The sequence below is a fragment of the Oryx dammah genome, unplaced genomic scaffold (assembly GCF_014754425.2).
Source record: "Oryx dammah isolate SB20612 unplaced genomic scaffold, SCBI_Odam_1.1 HiC_scaffold_11050, whole genome shotgun sequence".
NCBI lineage: Eukaryota > Metazoa > Chordata > Mammalia > Artiodactyla > Bovidae > Oryx > Oryx dammah.
In genome coordinates, this window is record NW_024080444.1 from 10,868,564 (window position 1) to 10,883,102 (window position 14,539).

Here is a 14,539-nt window from a genome sequence, read left to right on the forward strand (position 1 = left end):
TGAACCAAATAGAAGTTGAGATGTAGAAAAAGGAATGTTGTTAATACACCTTGTTAAAGGGAAAGTCTTCTCCATCTACCTAGTTTCTATTTTTTATTGAAACAAAATCTTACCTCATTCCAAAAAGAATTTAGGGTGACTATCGTCTGCCTTTTCATCTTCCTCAGATAGCTTTCCATAGGTTAAAAGTATTGTTTTGCTAAGTTTTATTGTTCATAGTCTAGTAGTTTTACTTTCATGGGTTAGAATAAGTGTTTTATACTACCTCATAACATTCCTTTGAGAAAAATAACTTGAGGTATAACTTGTTGTTAGTTGGGTCCTTTTAGAAAGCTTTTTGACAAGATGTCTGTTCAGGTTAGTATATTATATGAAATAAAAATTAACTTTTCTTGGAAATTTTCACTTATTATAATTTGTTATGCTGCTAAGAAGACACAAATAAAGTTGGGGATTTTATGCACAGATTAGTATATGCTTTACTCTGCTGCTGCTGCTAAGTCACTTCAGTCGTGTCCGACTCTGTGTGACCCCATAGACGGCAGCCCACCAGGCTCCCCCGTCCCTGGGATTCTCCAAGCAAGAACACTGGAGTGGGTTGCCATTTCCTTCTCCAGTGCATGAAAGTAAAAAGTGAAAGTGAAGTTGCTCAGTCGTGTCCGAATCTTAGTGACCCCATGGACTGCAACCTACCAGGCTCCTCTGTCCATGGGATTTTGCAGGGAAGAGTACTGGAGTGGGATGCCATTGCCTTCTCCTATGCTTTACTCTAGGGAGTGGTTATTTTTCTGCCTTAATATTCTGCCTGTATGCAAATGTAACTCAGAGTTCCTGTGGGATGAAATCTAGTTTTATGCAGGTTAAATGTGATCTGTAACATTTACTTGTATGTTTTTGTTATAAACGAAGCAAAATGAGTGGACTGTGTGGTATGTAAATTATATCTCAAAGCTGTTTACCAAATAAAAATTGCAACATGGTTATATAACAGTAAATGATAATAGTGGTGGTGATGTTGATAGATGTGGAGAAGTTGCTTACCTAAAGATATAACTTCTATAATCTTATTGTTTCTATGGTATGCAAATGATTTTATGGATACAGTAAAATATATCTTTACTAGAGGTTTTTATAACCTGTGTCAGACTGAATTTATGTGATACAGTTTTTAAGAGGTAGTGATACATTTAGTTCTAGAACTTGGACTACACCAACAGGCAGATCTGGGTTTAAGTCAGAGAACCTTTAAACAAGTCATTTAATCTCCCTGACCCTTAGTTTCATCATTTGTTAAGTAAGACTAAAAATGCACACACCTTAGAAGGTTTTTGAAACTGCTGTTTCATGTACACACTCATGTTCACTCAATCTCTCTCTCCCTGTCTCTTTCTCTCCATGTATGAAATACTTAGGATAATACTTAGCAAATGGGGAGGGAGGTGTCAAATTATTATCCCTTAATATAGCATAAAAATAATGGAAATGGTGACCACTTGTTTGCTTTTCTGTGCTGAAAACATTTTTAAATAAAATAATTGTAAAATTTCCTAAGGAAGTTTGTTAAGAGGACTGCTTTTGGATATGATAACAGTTTGGGTTTTTCTCTTTCTTTTTTTTCCCCAGCCTTTTGAAAAAATCGCAAAAGCATTACAGAAATGAGCCATATAATTTACATAATTATATGAATGTTTGTATCTTTACATACATTTTTGTGATTTAATGACTATTTATAATTGACCCAATTAAAAGCTTTAAAAAACTTTTTATGTCCTAGTTTGATTCAATGCATTTTAGATTTCTCCTGTATAGTTGAAAATGTTTAAAGTATATCAAAGAAGATTTCTTATAGGATATTTTTCTCCTTTCTGCAATCTTCTGAAGAAGAGATATGTACTTATTTGATGGGTATCGGCATTTTGTTTTTGTTTTTTTTTACTCAGAAAATAAGTCTTGATGTTGACTTTTAGATTAAATCTAAAGGATTTACTTTTCAAATTGTGTTTTTAGGGCAAATGGTATCATCGGAGGCAAGCTGTAAAAGAATTGCATAGTACATTGATACGTCTTTTAAACGAATTGCTGCCATGGGAACCAAAGTTAATGAAAGCTTTTCAAAGAAACAGGTAAATCAAGCTTTATTATCTGGTTCGCTTAGTTTAACACTCTTACTTTATGATTATGGAAGATATCCTGGAATTACTAGTGTCCCGTTGATTTGTAGTTCAGATATTTTTGATCCTGTCCTGACAAGGTAATGTTAATTAAACAAAACCCCTATTGTGTGGTTTATATTTTTTTTCCCCTAGTTTATTTCATTGTGGTAAAATGCACAAATAAAATTCACCATCTTAACTAGTTTTAAGTGTATGGTTCAGTGGTATATTTAATACCACTTTTTTTTTTTAACATTCATAATGTTGTGTTTCTCTCAGCCCATCCATCTACAGAACTCTTCATCTTGTGAAACTGAAACTCTGTACCTTCCTTCCCCCACCCCCTAGCAACCACCATTGTACTTTCTGTGTCTATGATTTTGACTGCTCTTAAGTTCAGTTCAGTCACTCAGTCGTGTCCGACTCTTTGTGACCCCATGAATTGCAGCACACCAGGCCTTCCTGTCCATCACCAACTCCAAGAGTACACTCAAACTCACGTCCATCAAGTCGGTGATGCCATCCAGCCATCTCAACCTCTGTCGTCCCCTTCTCCTCCTGCCCCCAATCCCTCTCAGCATCAGTCTTTTCCAATGAGTCAACTATTCACATGAGGTGGCCAAAGTACTGGAGTTTCAGCTTTAGCATCAGTCCTTCCAAAGAACACCCAGGACTGATCTCCTTTAGAATAGACTGATTGGATCTCCTTGCAGTCCAAGGGACTCTCAAGAGTCTTCTCCAACACCACAGTTCAAAAGCATCAATTCTTCGGCGCTCAGCTTTCTTCACAGTCCAACTCTCATATCCATACATGACTACTGGAAAAACCATAGCCTTGACTAGATGGACCTTTGTTGGCAAAGTAATGTCTGTGCTTTTGAATATGCTATCTAGGTTGGTCATAACTTTTCTTCCAAGGAGTAAGTGTCTTTTAATTTCATGGCTGCAGTCACCATCTGCAGTGATTTTGGAGCCCCCAAAAATAAAGTCAGCCACTGTTCCCACTGTTTCCCCATGTATTTGCCATGAAGTGATGGGACCAGATGCCATGATCTTTGTTTTCTGAATGTTGAGCTTTAAGCCCACTTTTTCACTCTTCTCTTTCACTTTCATCAAGAGGCTTTTTAGCTCCTCTTCACTTTCTGCCATAAGGGTGGTGTCACCTGCAGGTATGACCTAAATCAAATCCCTTATGATTATACAGTGGAAGTGAGAAATAGATTTAAGGGACTAGATCTGATAGATAGAGTGCCTGATGAACTATGGATGGAGGTTTGTAACACTGTACAGGAGACAGGGATCAAGACCATCCCCATGGAAAAGAAATACAAAAAAGAAAAATGGCTGTCTGAGGAGGCCTTACAAATAGCTGTGAAAAGAAGAGAAGTGAAAAGCAAAGGAGAAAAGGAAAGATAAAAGCATCTGAATGCAGAGTTCCAAAGAATAGCAAGAAGAGATAAGAAAGCCTTCCTCAGCAATCAATGCAAAGAAATAGAGGAAAACAACAGAATGGGAAAGACTCTTCAACAAAATTAGAGATACGAAGGGACTATTTCATGCAAAGATGGGCTCGATAAAGGACAGAAATGGTCTGGACCTAACAGAAGCAGAAGATATTAAGAAGAGGTGACAAGAATACACGGAAGAACTGGACAAAAAAGATCTTCACGACCAAGATAATCACGATGGTATGATCACTCATCTAGAGCCAGACATCCTGGAATGTGAAGTCAAGTGGGCCTTTGAAAGCATCACTCTAAGTACATCATATAATATAAAATATTTGTCTTTTCGTGACTGTCTCTATTTCAATTAGCATAATGTTTTCAAGGTTCATCTATGTTGTAGAGTTTACTTCCTTTAAAGACTGAATTAAAAAAAAAAAAAGACTCATTTGAAAAGACCCTGATGCTGGGAAAGATTGAAGGCGGGAGGAGAAGGGGACAAAAGAGGATGAGATTGTTGGATGGCATCACCGAATCAATGGACATGAGTTTTAGTAAACTCCAGGAGTTGGTAATGGACAGGAATGCCAGGCAAGCTGCAGTCCATGGGGTCGCAAAGAGTCAGACACGACTGAACAACTGAACTATATATTGCATTTTATGCATATACCACATTTTACTTATTCATTCATCTGTAATGGGCATTTGGGAGGCTTTTCATGTTTTAGTTATTATGAATAATGCTGCTGTGAACATGGGTGTACAAACATCTAAGACCATGGTTTCAAATGTTGGGGATGTATACCTAGAAGTGGACTATGGTAATTCTACTTTTAATTTTGTCTAAATGAAACAAAGATGAATGTTTTTAATGATAGAAGGTACATTTCACAAAGAAGATAGACATCATTAACCTGATTTTTTAAGGAACTATCATATTGTTTTCTGTAGTGTCTGTACAAGTCTACATTCCCATCATAAGTGTACAAGAGCTCCAGTTTCTCCACATCCTCACCAGCATTTGTTATTTTCTGTTTTTTTAATAGCCATCCTAATGAGTATAATGTGATATATCACTGTAGTTTGGACTTCCACTTCCCTAATAATGAATGAAATTGAGTAAATTTTTTTAAGTGCTTATTGGCAATTTATGTATCTTTGGAGAAATGTCTAGAGATTTTGTTGTTGTTGTTGATTGAATCTCCTTACTAGTTACGTCTATTCAGACAGACTCAAATGTCAGATAGGATAAGTGCTGTGAAGAAAAATGAAGCTGGTTAAAGGGAATAAGATATATTTATTTTGCATATAAATTACAATATGTAAAATAGATAGGCAGTGGAAAGTTGCTGCATGATGCGGGGAACTCAAGTCAGGTGCTCTGTGACAACTAGAGGGGTGGGATGAGGTGGGAGGGAGGTTCATGAGGGAAGGAACTTACGTACACCTATGGCTGATTCATGTTACTGTAAGACAGAAGCCAACACAATATTGTAAAGCAGTTATCCTATAATTAAAATGTTTTACATGTATTTTATTCAAGTATAGTTGATTTACAATGTTGTGTTGCTTTCTGCTATACAGCAGAGTGACTCATCTATATACTGTATTCTTTTTCATCTTTTTCATAATGGTTTATCACAGGATATTGAATATAGTTCACTGTGCTATACAGAAAAGAAAAAAAAAGGAAATACTTGTTTTGGACTTCCCTGGTGGTCCAGTGGTTAAAAATCCATCTGCCACTGCAGGGGACACAGGTTTGATCCCTGGTCCAGGAAGATTTCACTTGGTTTGGAACAGTGAAGCCCGTGGGCCACAACTATTGAAGCCACCATGCTCTAGGCCCCATGTGTTGCAAGTACTGAAGCCTGCACACCCTAGAGCCCATGCTTCTCAACAAGAGAAGCCACTGCAGTGAGAAGCCCGTGCATCACAAGTAGAGAGAAGCCCCCACTCACAACTAGAGAAAGCCCAAGCGTGGCAACAAAGTCCCAACACAGCCAAAAATAAATAAATACTTTTTAAAAAAGAAAGAAATGCTTGGTTTAGATGGGATAATGATTGCTTTTTTACAGGATGTTGGATAAAGTTTCCTTAATGAGTTGGTGTTTGAAAAAAGACCTGAAAGAAATAGGGAAGAGAACCATGTGGATATCTAAGATGCAGAAGCTCTAAGGTTGAAAGCATGTTTGACATTTAAAGGAAATGCAAAGGGGTGAGAATAAGAGCTGAGTGAATGAGGAGGAAAGTGGTAAGAGTCGAGAGTCAGAGAAATACAGAGAAAGGTAGCCAGATCATGTCTTTTCCAGAGAAATACAGAGAAACGTAGCCAGATCATGTCTGTTTCTGAATAAACATAACTAGTAAGGAGATTCAATCAACAACAACAACAAAATCTCTAGACATTTCTCCAAAGTCACATAAATTGCCAATAAGCACTTAAAAAATGTACTCAATTTCATTCATTATTAGGGAAGTAGAAATCCAAACTACAGGGATATACCACATTATACTCATTAGGATGGCTATTAAAAAAAAACAGAAAATAATGTCTTTTCAGCAGAAGCAGGGCTTCAGAGGATGAGATGGTTAAATAGCATCACCAACTCATGGACATGAATTTGAGCAAACTCTGGGAGATAGTGGAGGACAGAGGAGCCTGGCATGCTACAGTCCATAGGTAGCAAAGAGTTGGAAATAACTTAATGACTGAACAACAACACAGCCAGACCATATAGGAATTTAAGGAGTTTGGCTTTTACTCTGAGACAAGAAGCCTTTGAAGGGTTTTGAACAGAGGAATTACATGGCCTGACTTTTTTTTAAAGTACTCCCTTCTGCCTCCTTGGTTGAGATTAGAGTGGGACAAAGATACAGGCAGGAAATCAGTTACACTTAGCAATAGTCTAGGTGAAAAATGATAGTGGCTTGGACGACAATAGTAGCAATGCAGACAGCAAAGAGTGGTTGAATTCTGGATATATCTTGAAAGTAGGATTGGTAGAATTTCCCTAAGACTTGCATATGGAGTGTCAGAAAAAAATGAGAAAAATGTGGTGCCAATATTTCTATCTAAACAGCTAGAATAATGAAATTGCCATTAGTTGAGATGGAAGAAACAGAATTTTGGGGAGGGGATGGATTGAGGAGTTAGGATTTCAACATGTTATGTTTGATATCCCTTTCAGCCATCTAATTGGAGATACTGAATAAACAGTTTAGTATATGAGTCGCAATTCAAGGGAGTAAACTAGACTAAAGGTATAAATTCGGGGGTTGTCAGGATATAGATTATACTTACGCTATGAGATAATAGAAATCACCTAGTGTATGAGCACAGTTAAGAGAGACTGAACCCTGGGACATTCCAGCATTTAGATGTGGTGGAGATGGTAGGACTCAGCAGAAGAGACTGATCTGCAAGATAGGAGCATAACCAAGAGAAATAGTGATGTCTTAGAAACAGGTTAAAAAAAAAAAAAAGGTTTCAAAAAGGAAACTGCTCATGATGAACTGAGGAAAATGAGGGTAAAAGTCTTAGTCTTTTGAAGAGAATGAGGGGTGAGGAATTGGAGTTTCTCTATAAAAGTAGAGCAGAGAAATAGAGCAGTACCTAGAAGGACAAGTTGGAGTCAAGAGAGTGCTTAAATTTTGTTTTTGTCCTTGTTTGTTTTTCTTCCTGGGAGAAATAACATGTTTGTATACTGGTGGAAATGATCAAATAGAAAGGCAGAAATGGATCAGACAATGGAAGGTACTTTGGAGATTCTTGACTAGTTGAGGGAGGATGCATAAGTTGAAGGGGTTAGCTTAGAGAATATGAGGAGGTTAGATGGATGTCTTAAGTTGCAGACAAGGTGTGAGCATATGAAAGTTCTTGTTTGATTGCTTCTTCCATTTTCTGTGAAATGAAGAGCAAAGTCTTTAGCCAAGGTGAAAAGACGACTGAAAAGGGAGAAACTTTATACACCCCCCCCTTTTAGACAGTTCTAAAAGGAAATTTAGTTATCCTTTGATAATCCAGTCTATTATCTTATAGCTCTCATCTGCTCTGTAAAACCCTTAAGCAGTCATTGAAACGTAAATAAATTGAAAGTAATTATTAACTAATATTTGTTAAATATTTATGTGCCACACATAACTATGAGATAAGTATCTTTGTACACATAAGTAAACTGATGCTTAGAAAGTTTAAGGAACTTGTCTGAAGTCTTACAACTGTTAAGTGACAGAGGTGAGATTTAAACTCTGGTATGCACAGATAGGGATTTGTAGCAAAAGTAAATTAGAGAATGTATTTTCAGATTTTTTTAAACAAACAAAGATTAAAGTAGAATAGAGAAACTCAATTGAAAGCAAATGAATAATAAAGGATTTCTAAAATACCATGCAATCACTTGGAAATGTTTCTATCTCTTTCAGTCTCATAGAAACATAAGTACTATGTTTTTACGTGAAAAGGATCACTTTCCAGCTTTGTGAAAAATCACTTTCCAGCTTTGTTTCCCTATACTTAATTAAAAAAAAAAAATTCTAGTGAGACCCAAGGTTTAGATAGGATTGCTTTCAGTATTAAACGAAGGATTATTTTGTTTATTACTCTTTGTAGGAGTCAAAAATAATAAATATCGTTTCTTAGAATTTTTTGATTAATGCTTTTAAGTGACCTTTTAAATAGTATTATAATCAATTTTAAAACTATCTCAAGTCTATTTTTGTCAGTGCAGCTAGAAAAAAAAAAGTTAATCTTTTTCACATTTGCACATTTAATAGGTCTCCCAGTAGCCTTTAAAATGATAGTGGGTGGTATGTGCAAATACTTTACAGATACAATCTTTAAGCTTCCTATGCCTACACCCTGTGTTGTGTCTTCTTGAACAATCATCATTGACATCTTACGCACACTTGATTAAAATATAGGTTTAGTGACTTAATTGAAAATACTGAAATAAATAGTTTGAAATGTTGAGTTACTTTAGCTTCCAAGAGATTAACACATACATATTTTTATGCTGAATATTTTATTTCAGGAGTCGCCTAAAGAAAGACTATGATGATTTTAGAAGACAGCCTGATCATGATAAATTTGCTAGAGAACTGTGGACTAGTGAAGAAGGTGAAGGAGATCCTGGAAGAGAAACCTCTAAAGTAGAAATCAGTAGCAAGTCTATAGACACCACAGAACCTCTAGATATCCTGGAGAAGGATCATTTTGATTCAGGTGGGCATTCAAACTTCCTTTAAATCAACACTACAAGCACAGAGAGAAATTTTAGTATCTTTTGTGGCAATAGAAGATAGTCTGGTTAATGAGGGTTATTGATTGGGGAAATCTATTATGTTTGAAGGTGTGTTAATGTCTTATTAAAGGTTCTTTGGAGTCATTATTACTGTTCTAGGAGTTTCTGGAACCAGTACCTGACTCCAAACTAGGCATGTTATTGCTCAGTACAGACCACCCATCGTTAATATACAATCCCTTTGAAATAGGTGTATCCTCTTCTTTTTATTGTTATTATTTTTGAAACAATATATCTGATGTTTGCTTAAATGGAACTTGGCAAGTCCCTAATAATTGTGAAGCATTTTTTGTTTTTGTTTTTTATGTTGATGACCTAATGTGACTAGAATGGACATCTCATTCTTATAAGGAGGCTGGATAAGATTATCTTTAATTCCTTTCAGTTTGTCAGATTATATTATTCTATAAATCCAGTTAAATAACTTTCCTTAGTTATCTGATAGGTATGAAAATTTGTGCTTAGAAATGTATTAACCTATTACATTTCATGTCTTTGATGAATTGAAAAGATGTAACTTCTCATCAGCCCAGTTTAACCAGATATGAACATAAATTTTTTACTGTAGGAATAATTGAACAGCAGAAAAAAACTGAATGTTTTTTATTCTTTACAGTCTCTCTCTTAAAAAAAAAAAAATAGGGAGAAACATCTCTCTTTGATATGAAGATTTCTCTGTCTAGAAGGAGAAAAGTAAACTAGTTGTGTACTAGTCTACTCTAAATTCTGAGCCCTAATTGCTGGCTTGAGTATCTCAGGTTGTAAAGTTTCCTTTTACACTTGTATTAGAGCAGAATCTGACCAAAAATAATTTTCTCATTAATAATATGTTGTTCTTGGGAATGGTTACAATATCAGGATAACCATGTCAGTGGTCTCCTTACCTTAATTTCCATCAGTGGTACTGAGACTTTTGAATCACACTACAGTTTTTTTAATAAATTGCTGGATCAAAGATTGACTTTCTTTTTTTATAATTGATCTTATCATTGCTATTCAGTTGTTGTTTTATATAAACAAAATGCTTGTTTTTATCATTTTTAGATGATATGAAATTGTCAGAAATAGATTTTCCTTTGGCCAGAAGTAAGTTGTTGAAAAAGGAATTGCCTTCTAAAGATGTACTGAAGACACTGCCTAAAACACTTAAACGACAGTCCAAGCAAATTAGTTACCTGGATGATAGCACAAAAGAGCTTTCCCCAAGGAAGAAAGCAAAGTTAAGCACAAATGAGACAGTGGTTGAGAATGCAGAAGGTGATGTGCAGATGGACTGTTTGAATGAATCAAAGCATACAGAGCCACTGTGTCCAGAGTCATTTGCCTCATTGGATTCAACACCAGTGTCTACTCTCCAGAAAGGGACCAAACCTATTCAGGCCTTGCTTGCAAAGAATATTGGGAACAAAGTGACCTTAACAAATCAACTGTCCCCTTCCACAGGTAGAAGTGCCCCTGCTGTGGAAAAGCCAGTGATATCTCCTCCAGAGGCAAGCCCCATAAAGCCAGCATTGACCTGCCACACCAGTACAAAAGGTCCTTTACAGATGGTATACAAAATGCCCTGTGGTCAGTGGTTGCCCATAGATCTTCATAACAGCTCTGTAAAGATTCAGATGCAACCTATGCTAGATCCTAAATCAGGAGAAAAAATTATGCAACAGGTTCTCATTCTGCCTAAGAATTTTGTGATTCAGCACAAGGAAGGGAAAGCAGTTGCAAAAGAAATACCACCATTTCAACAAAAAAGTACAGAACAACATGGTTCACCTTTCCCACAGACAGCAAATGTAAACTCTTCTTTACCATCAGTTCTTGTCAACCCAACAGGAACTGTTTCTACCCAACTACCTAATACAGCTTTCAACAAGACAGTTACCCATTCGTCAAATGTGAGTAGTGCTAGACCACAGTCTTTGACACCTGTAACCTCCATAAGTAATTTGTTAGCACCACCAGTTAAGACCAGCCAGAGTGAGGCAGGAAAAGTCAAGAACACAGTTTCAGCTGCCGCATTCCCGCAGCCCGTTGCTTCACCCACCATTTCTTCAACAGTTCAGCCTCAGTTATCAGCAACAACACTAAATGGATCTACAAATTCCGGTAGTTCCCTCAACTGTTTTGCACAACAAACTGCTGATTCTTCTGAAGCAAAGCAAGAACTGAAAACTGTGTGTATAAGAGATTCACAGTCAATTCTTGTTAGGACACGAGGTGGAAACACTGGAGTTGTAAAAGTACAGACCAATCCAGATCAGAATTCACCCAACAGTTTATCTTCAAGTTCAGTTTTTACTATTGCTCCTCAGCTTCAGGCATTTCTGGTACCAAAATCAACAGCTTCATCATCATCTGCTTTTTCGTCAGTAGCTGGAACAACTGCTACATCTAGTCTCCCATCTTTTGGTCAAGCACCTACTTCTGTTTCCATTCCAGCTGGCTTTAATCCATCCACAGGGAAAAATCTCAAATTTACATTAAGCCAACCTTCCTGCAGTGGTAATTTGGGCCATATGATAGATAAAACTTCACCCTTGCCCTCCTCTCCCTTAAAGTCCTCTGTTTCTTCTAGCCCTCTATTATCATCAACAGCAAATAGTTCGGTAAGTGTAATTAACGTATCAACAGGAAATTTTGGACAAACCAGTTCAAATGTTATTCGTACACCAGCTAAACATCAACAAGTAGATTATGTCACAAAAAGTTACCCTGTTACAAGATCAGAAGCAACAGCAGCAGCAAATGGAGATACTATCAGTGGGACTCCAGTGCAGAAACTTATGCTGGTGTCAGCTCCATCTGTTCTTTCTTCTGGCAGTGGAACTTCGATTAATGTGGCACCAGCACCAACATCTCCAGGTATTTCTACCCAGAAATTAGTTTTTATAAATGCTGCAATTCCCAGTGGCACTTCAACCCCAACAATTGTAGCAGAACCATTAAAACAAGCTCTTCCTTCTCCATTGAGTAAAACATATGTTAAGTCTCCAGAACAGCCCCAGATAGTCCTAATTCCATCTACAGTGGGAACACCAATAAAAATAAATTCATCGCCAACTGTGTCTCAGATAAAAGATGTGAAAATTGGGCTAAACATAGGCCAAGCAATTGTTAATACTTCAGGCAGTGTGCCAGCTCTACCGTCAATTAACATACTGCAAAATGTAACCTCAAAAGGAGAAGAAAAAAGTAGCAAGGGCTATGTTTTACCATTGTCAACAAGTGGCAGTTCAATTCCAGTAAGCTCAAATTTTATGAGTCAAAATATTACTCCTGTTAATGAATCAGTGGTTTCTGCTTCAAGAACAGTAAACATGTTTTCAGGAACAGGAGCAAATGTATCTTTGGGTTCTGTTTCAGTGACCTCAACCTCTGCCTCAGTTGGGACACGACCTCCTGTTTTAGTCAGTGGAAATGATACCTCTTCAAGAATTATGCCTAGTTTGTCAAACAGACTTTGCACGTCAAATCTCGGAAACACTGTGGCTATATCAACTGTGAAAACAGGACATCTTGCATCATCTGTTCTGATTTCAACTACACAACCAACAGTGTCTCCGAAATGTCTAACATCAGCTTTGCAAATCCCTGTTACTGTTGCCTTGCCTACACCTGTGACTGTGTCCCCTAAAATAATCAACACAGTTGCACAAGCAGCAACAGTACCAGGAGCCACACGTTCTGTATCTCTTTCTAAAAGACAATCTCGGACTTCGGTCCAGATTCAGTCACCAGGGGTTTCAACTACAGTGCCAACAAATATAAACACAAATAAACCTCAAACTGAATTGCCATCCCTTTCACCAAATCCAGGTAAAATAATTAACATTTCCAATTTTGCTTCTCTGCCAAACCAGCAAATGTCCCCTGCTTTCTTAAAATCAACCCCTAGTTACAGTTCTACTCCAGATGTCACTGCCATTCACACTGCTACAGCACCATCAAATGTAACTAGTGTAATAGGGAGTCAGTTCAGTGAACCTTGTATTCAGCAAAAAATAGTCATCAATACCAGTACACCTTTGGCACCTGGTACTCAGATCATGATTAATGGAGCCCGGTTTATTGTTCCACCACAAGGTCTTGGAGCTGGCAGCCATGTTCTTCTTATATCTACTAATCCAAAATATGGACCTCCCTTAGTTCTTAATAGTGGCCAAGGCGCTCAGCCTACACCAGTAGATAACCTGGCCCAGAAGATCACACTAGCATCAAATAATTCTTTAAGTGGGCAACCTGTAAAACATTGTCTAAAAAGCTCTACAAAAATTGTAAACTCTCTTGGGAATGGAAGTTCTCTATCCACAGTACCTGCAGCACCACAAATCATAAACCCAACTGCTAAAGTTTCTGTTCCACCTCCTGTACCAACAGTGTCACTGACTTCAGTAATTAAGTCTCCTCCAGCAACTCTTTTGGCTAAGACATCGTTGGTTTCTGCCATTTGTTCTAGTAATCCTCCACTGCCAAGTAACACTTCAGTATTTCATTTGGACACATCAGTCAAAAAACTATTGGTCAGCCCAGAAGGAGCCATTTTGAATACCATAAATACTCCAGCATCTAAGGTTCCTTCAGTCTCTCCATCACTCTCTCAGATTGTATCTGCCAGTCGAAATCCTGCCTCTGTCTTCCCTGCTTTTCAGTCATCTGGCTTAGAGAAGCCTGACACAGCTGCATCTTGAATTTAGACTAAACGAGCCAGTTTTTAAATAATGGGGCATTGTTTTGACTCCCATAAAAATTTTAACTGTTTATTATACTGTTGAAAACATACTATACATAGTTTGTGTGTGTGTGTTAATGTATCCTTTCATTAGCTTGCAACAAGGCTCTGATTTTCTTGGGGAGGAAAAAATCTGTTCCATTTCGCTCATTGGTATGAGTATGTTTTCAAAGGTTATTTGTTTAAAATAGACAGGATTTACCTGTCTGTATGACATTGAACAGTCAAGTTTGACTAGTTTGGAATAAGCTAGGGTTTTGCACACTTGCATCGACATGTTTCTTCTTGAATTTGGACTGTTGCAGCGTGTATCTCTGATACAATATTCTGTGTCTTTAGTGGAATAATATTTTTGTTTCTGTAAAAAAATAGATATATATATATTTATGCATTGTGAAAATGCAGTCCATTGTGTAAAATTGTACATATCCCTAAATCCTTAACAACCTGTACTAAACTATATGTACAAAGAACTATGCTGTCTTATTTATGTTTTGTTTACATAATGTATAGTTTTTTAAGTATTTTAGTAATTTTGGACCAGTGAACTGTTAGCATCAATGCAGAAGAATCTGCATGTAATAAACTGAGTTGCTGTATTTCCTTGTTTGAATACCATTTTTGAAGTGCGTTCTTGTTCTGTTGAAAGATAACGTGATATAAAATGAGGACAGATCTTTACAAAAAGGAATTTTAAGCTAGGAAATTTGAATCACTAACAGCATTTTTACAAGGCTTTACAATTTACAAACTTTGTTTCCACATATCTCATTTGACTTCCACAGTAATCTTGAAAGTTTAAATGATGTGTCCTAGGTCACTCAGCTAGTGGATGGTATGTGCTGTGCTAAGTTGCTTCAGTCATGTCCGACTCTTTGTGACCCCATGGACTTAAGACCTCCAGGCTCCTCT

The 14,539-nt window shown here is 37.0% G+C and overlaps 1 protein-coding gene across 2 annotated transcripts in view; it reads left to right on the forward strand.

The window, feature by feature from the left end:
* Nucleotides 1-14,240, forward strand: part of LOC120860216 (uncharacterized protein KIAA2026-like) — a 103,643-nt gene extending 89,403 nt beyond the window's left edge. For both annotated transcript variants that reach the window (XM_040235999.1, XM_040236000.1), the window contains 3 exons: nucleotides 2,008-2,123; nucleotides 8,632-8,822; nucleotides 9,946-14,240. In XM_040235999.1, the coding sequence (XP_040091933.1) occupies nucleotides 2,008-2,123; nucleotides 8,632-8,822; nucleotides 9,946-13,586 (3,948 nt within the window). In that variant the 3' untranslated portion in view covers nucleotides 13,587-14,240. The remainder of the gene's footprint in view (nucleotides 1-2,007; nucleotides 2,124-8,631; nucleotides 8,823-9,945) is intronic.
* The last annotated feature ends 299 nt before the right edge of the window (nucleotides 14,241-14,539 follow it).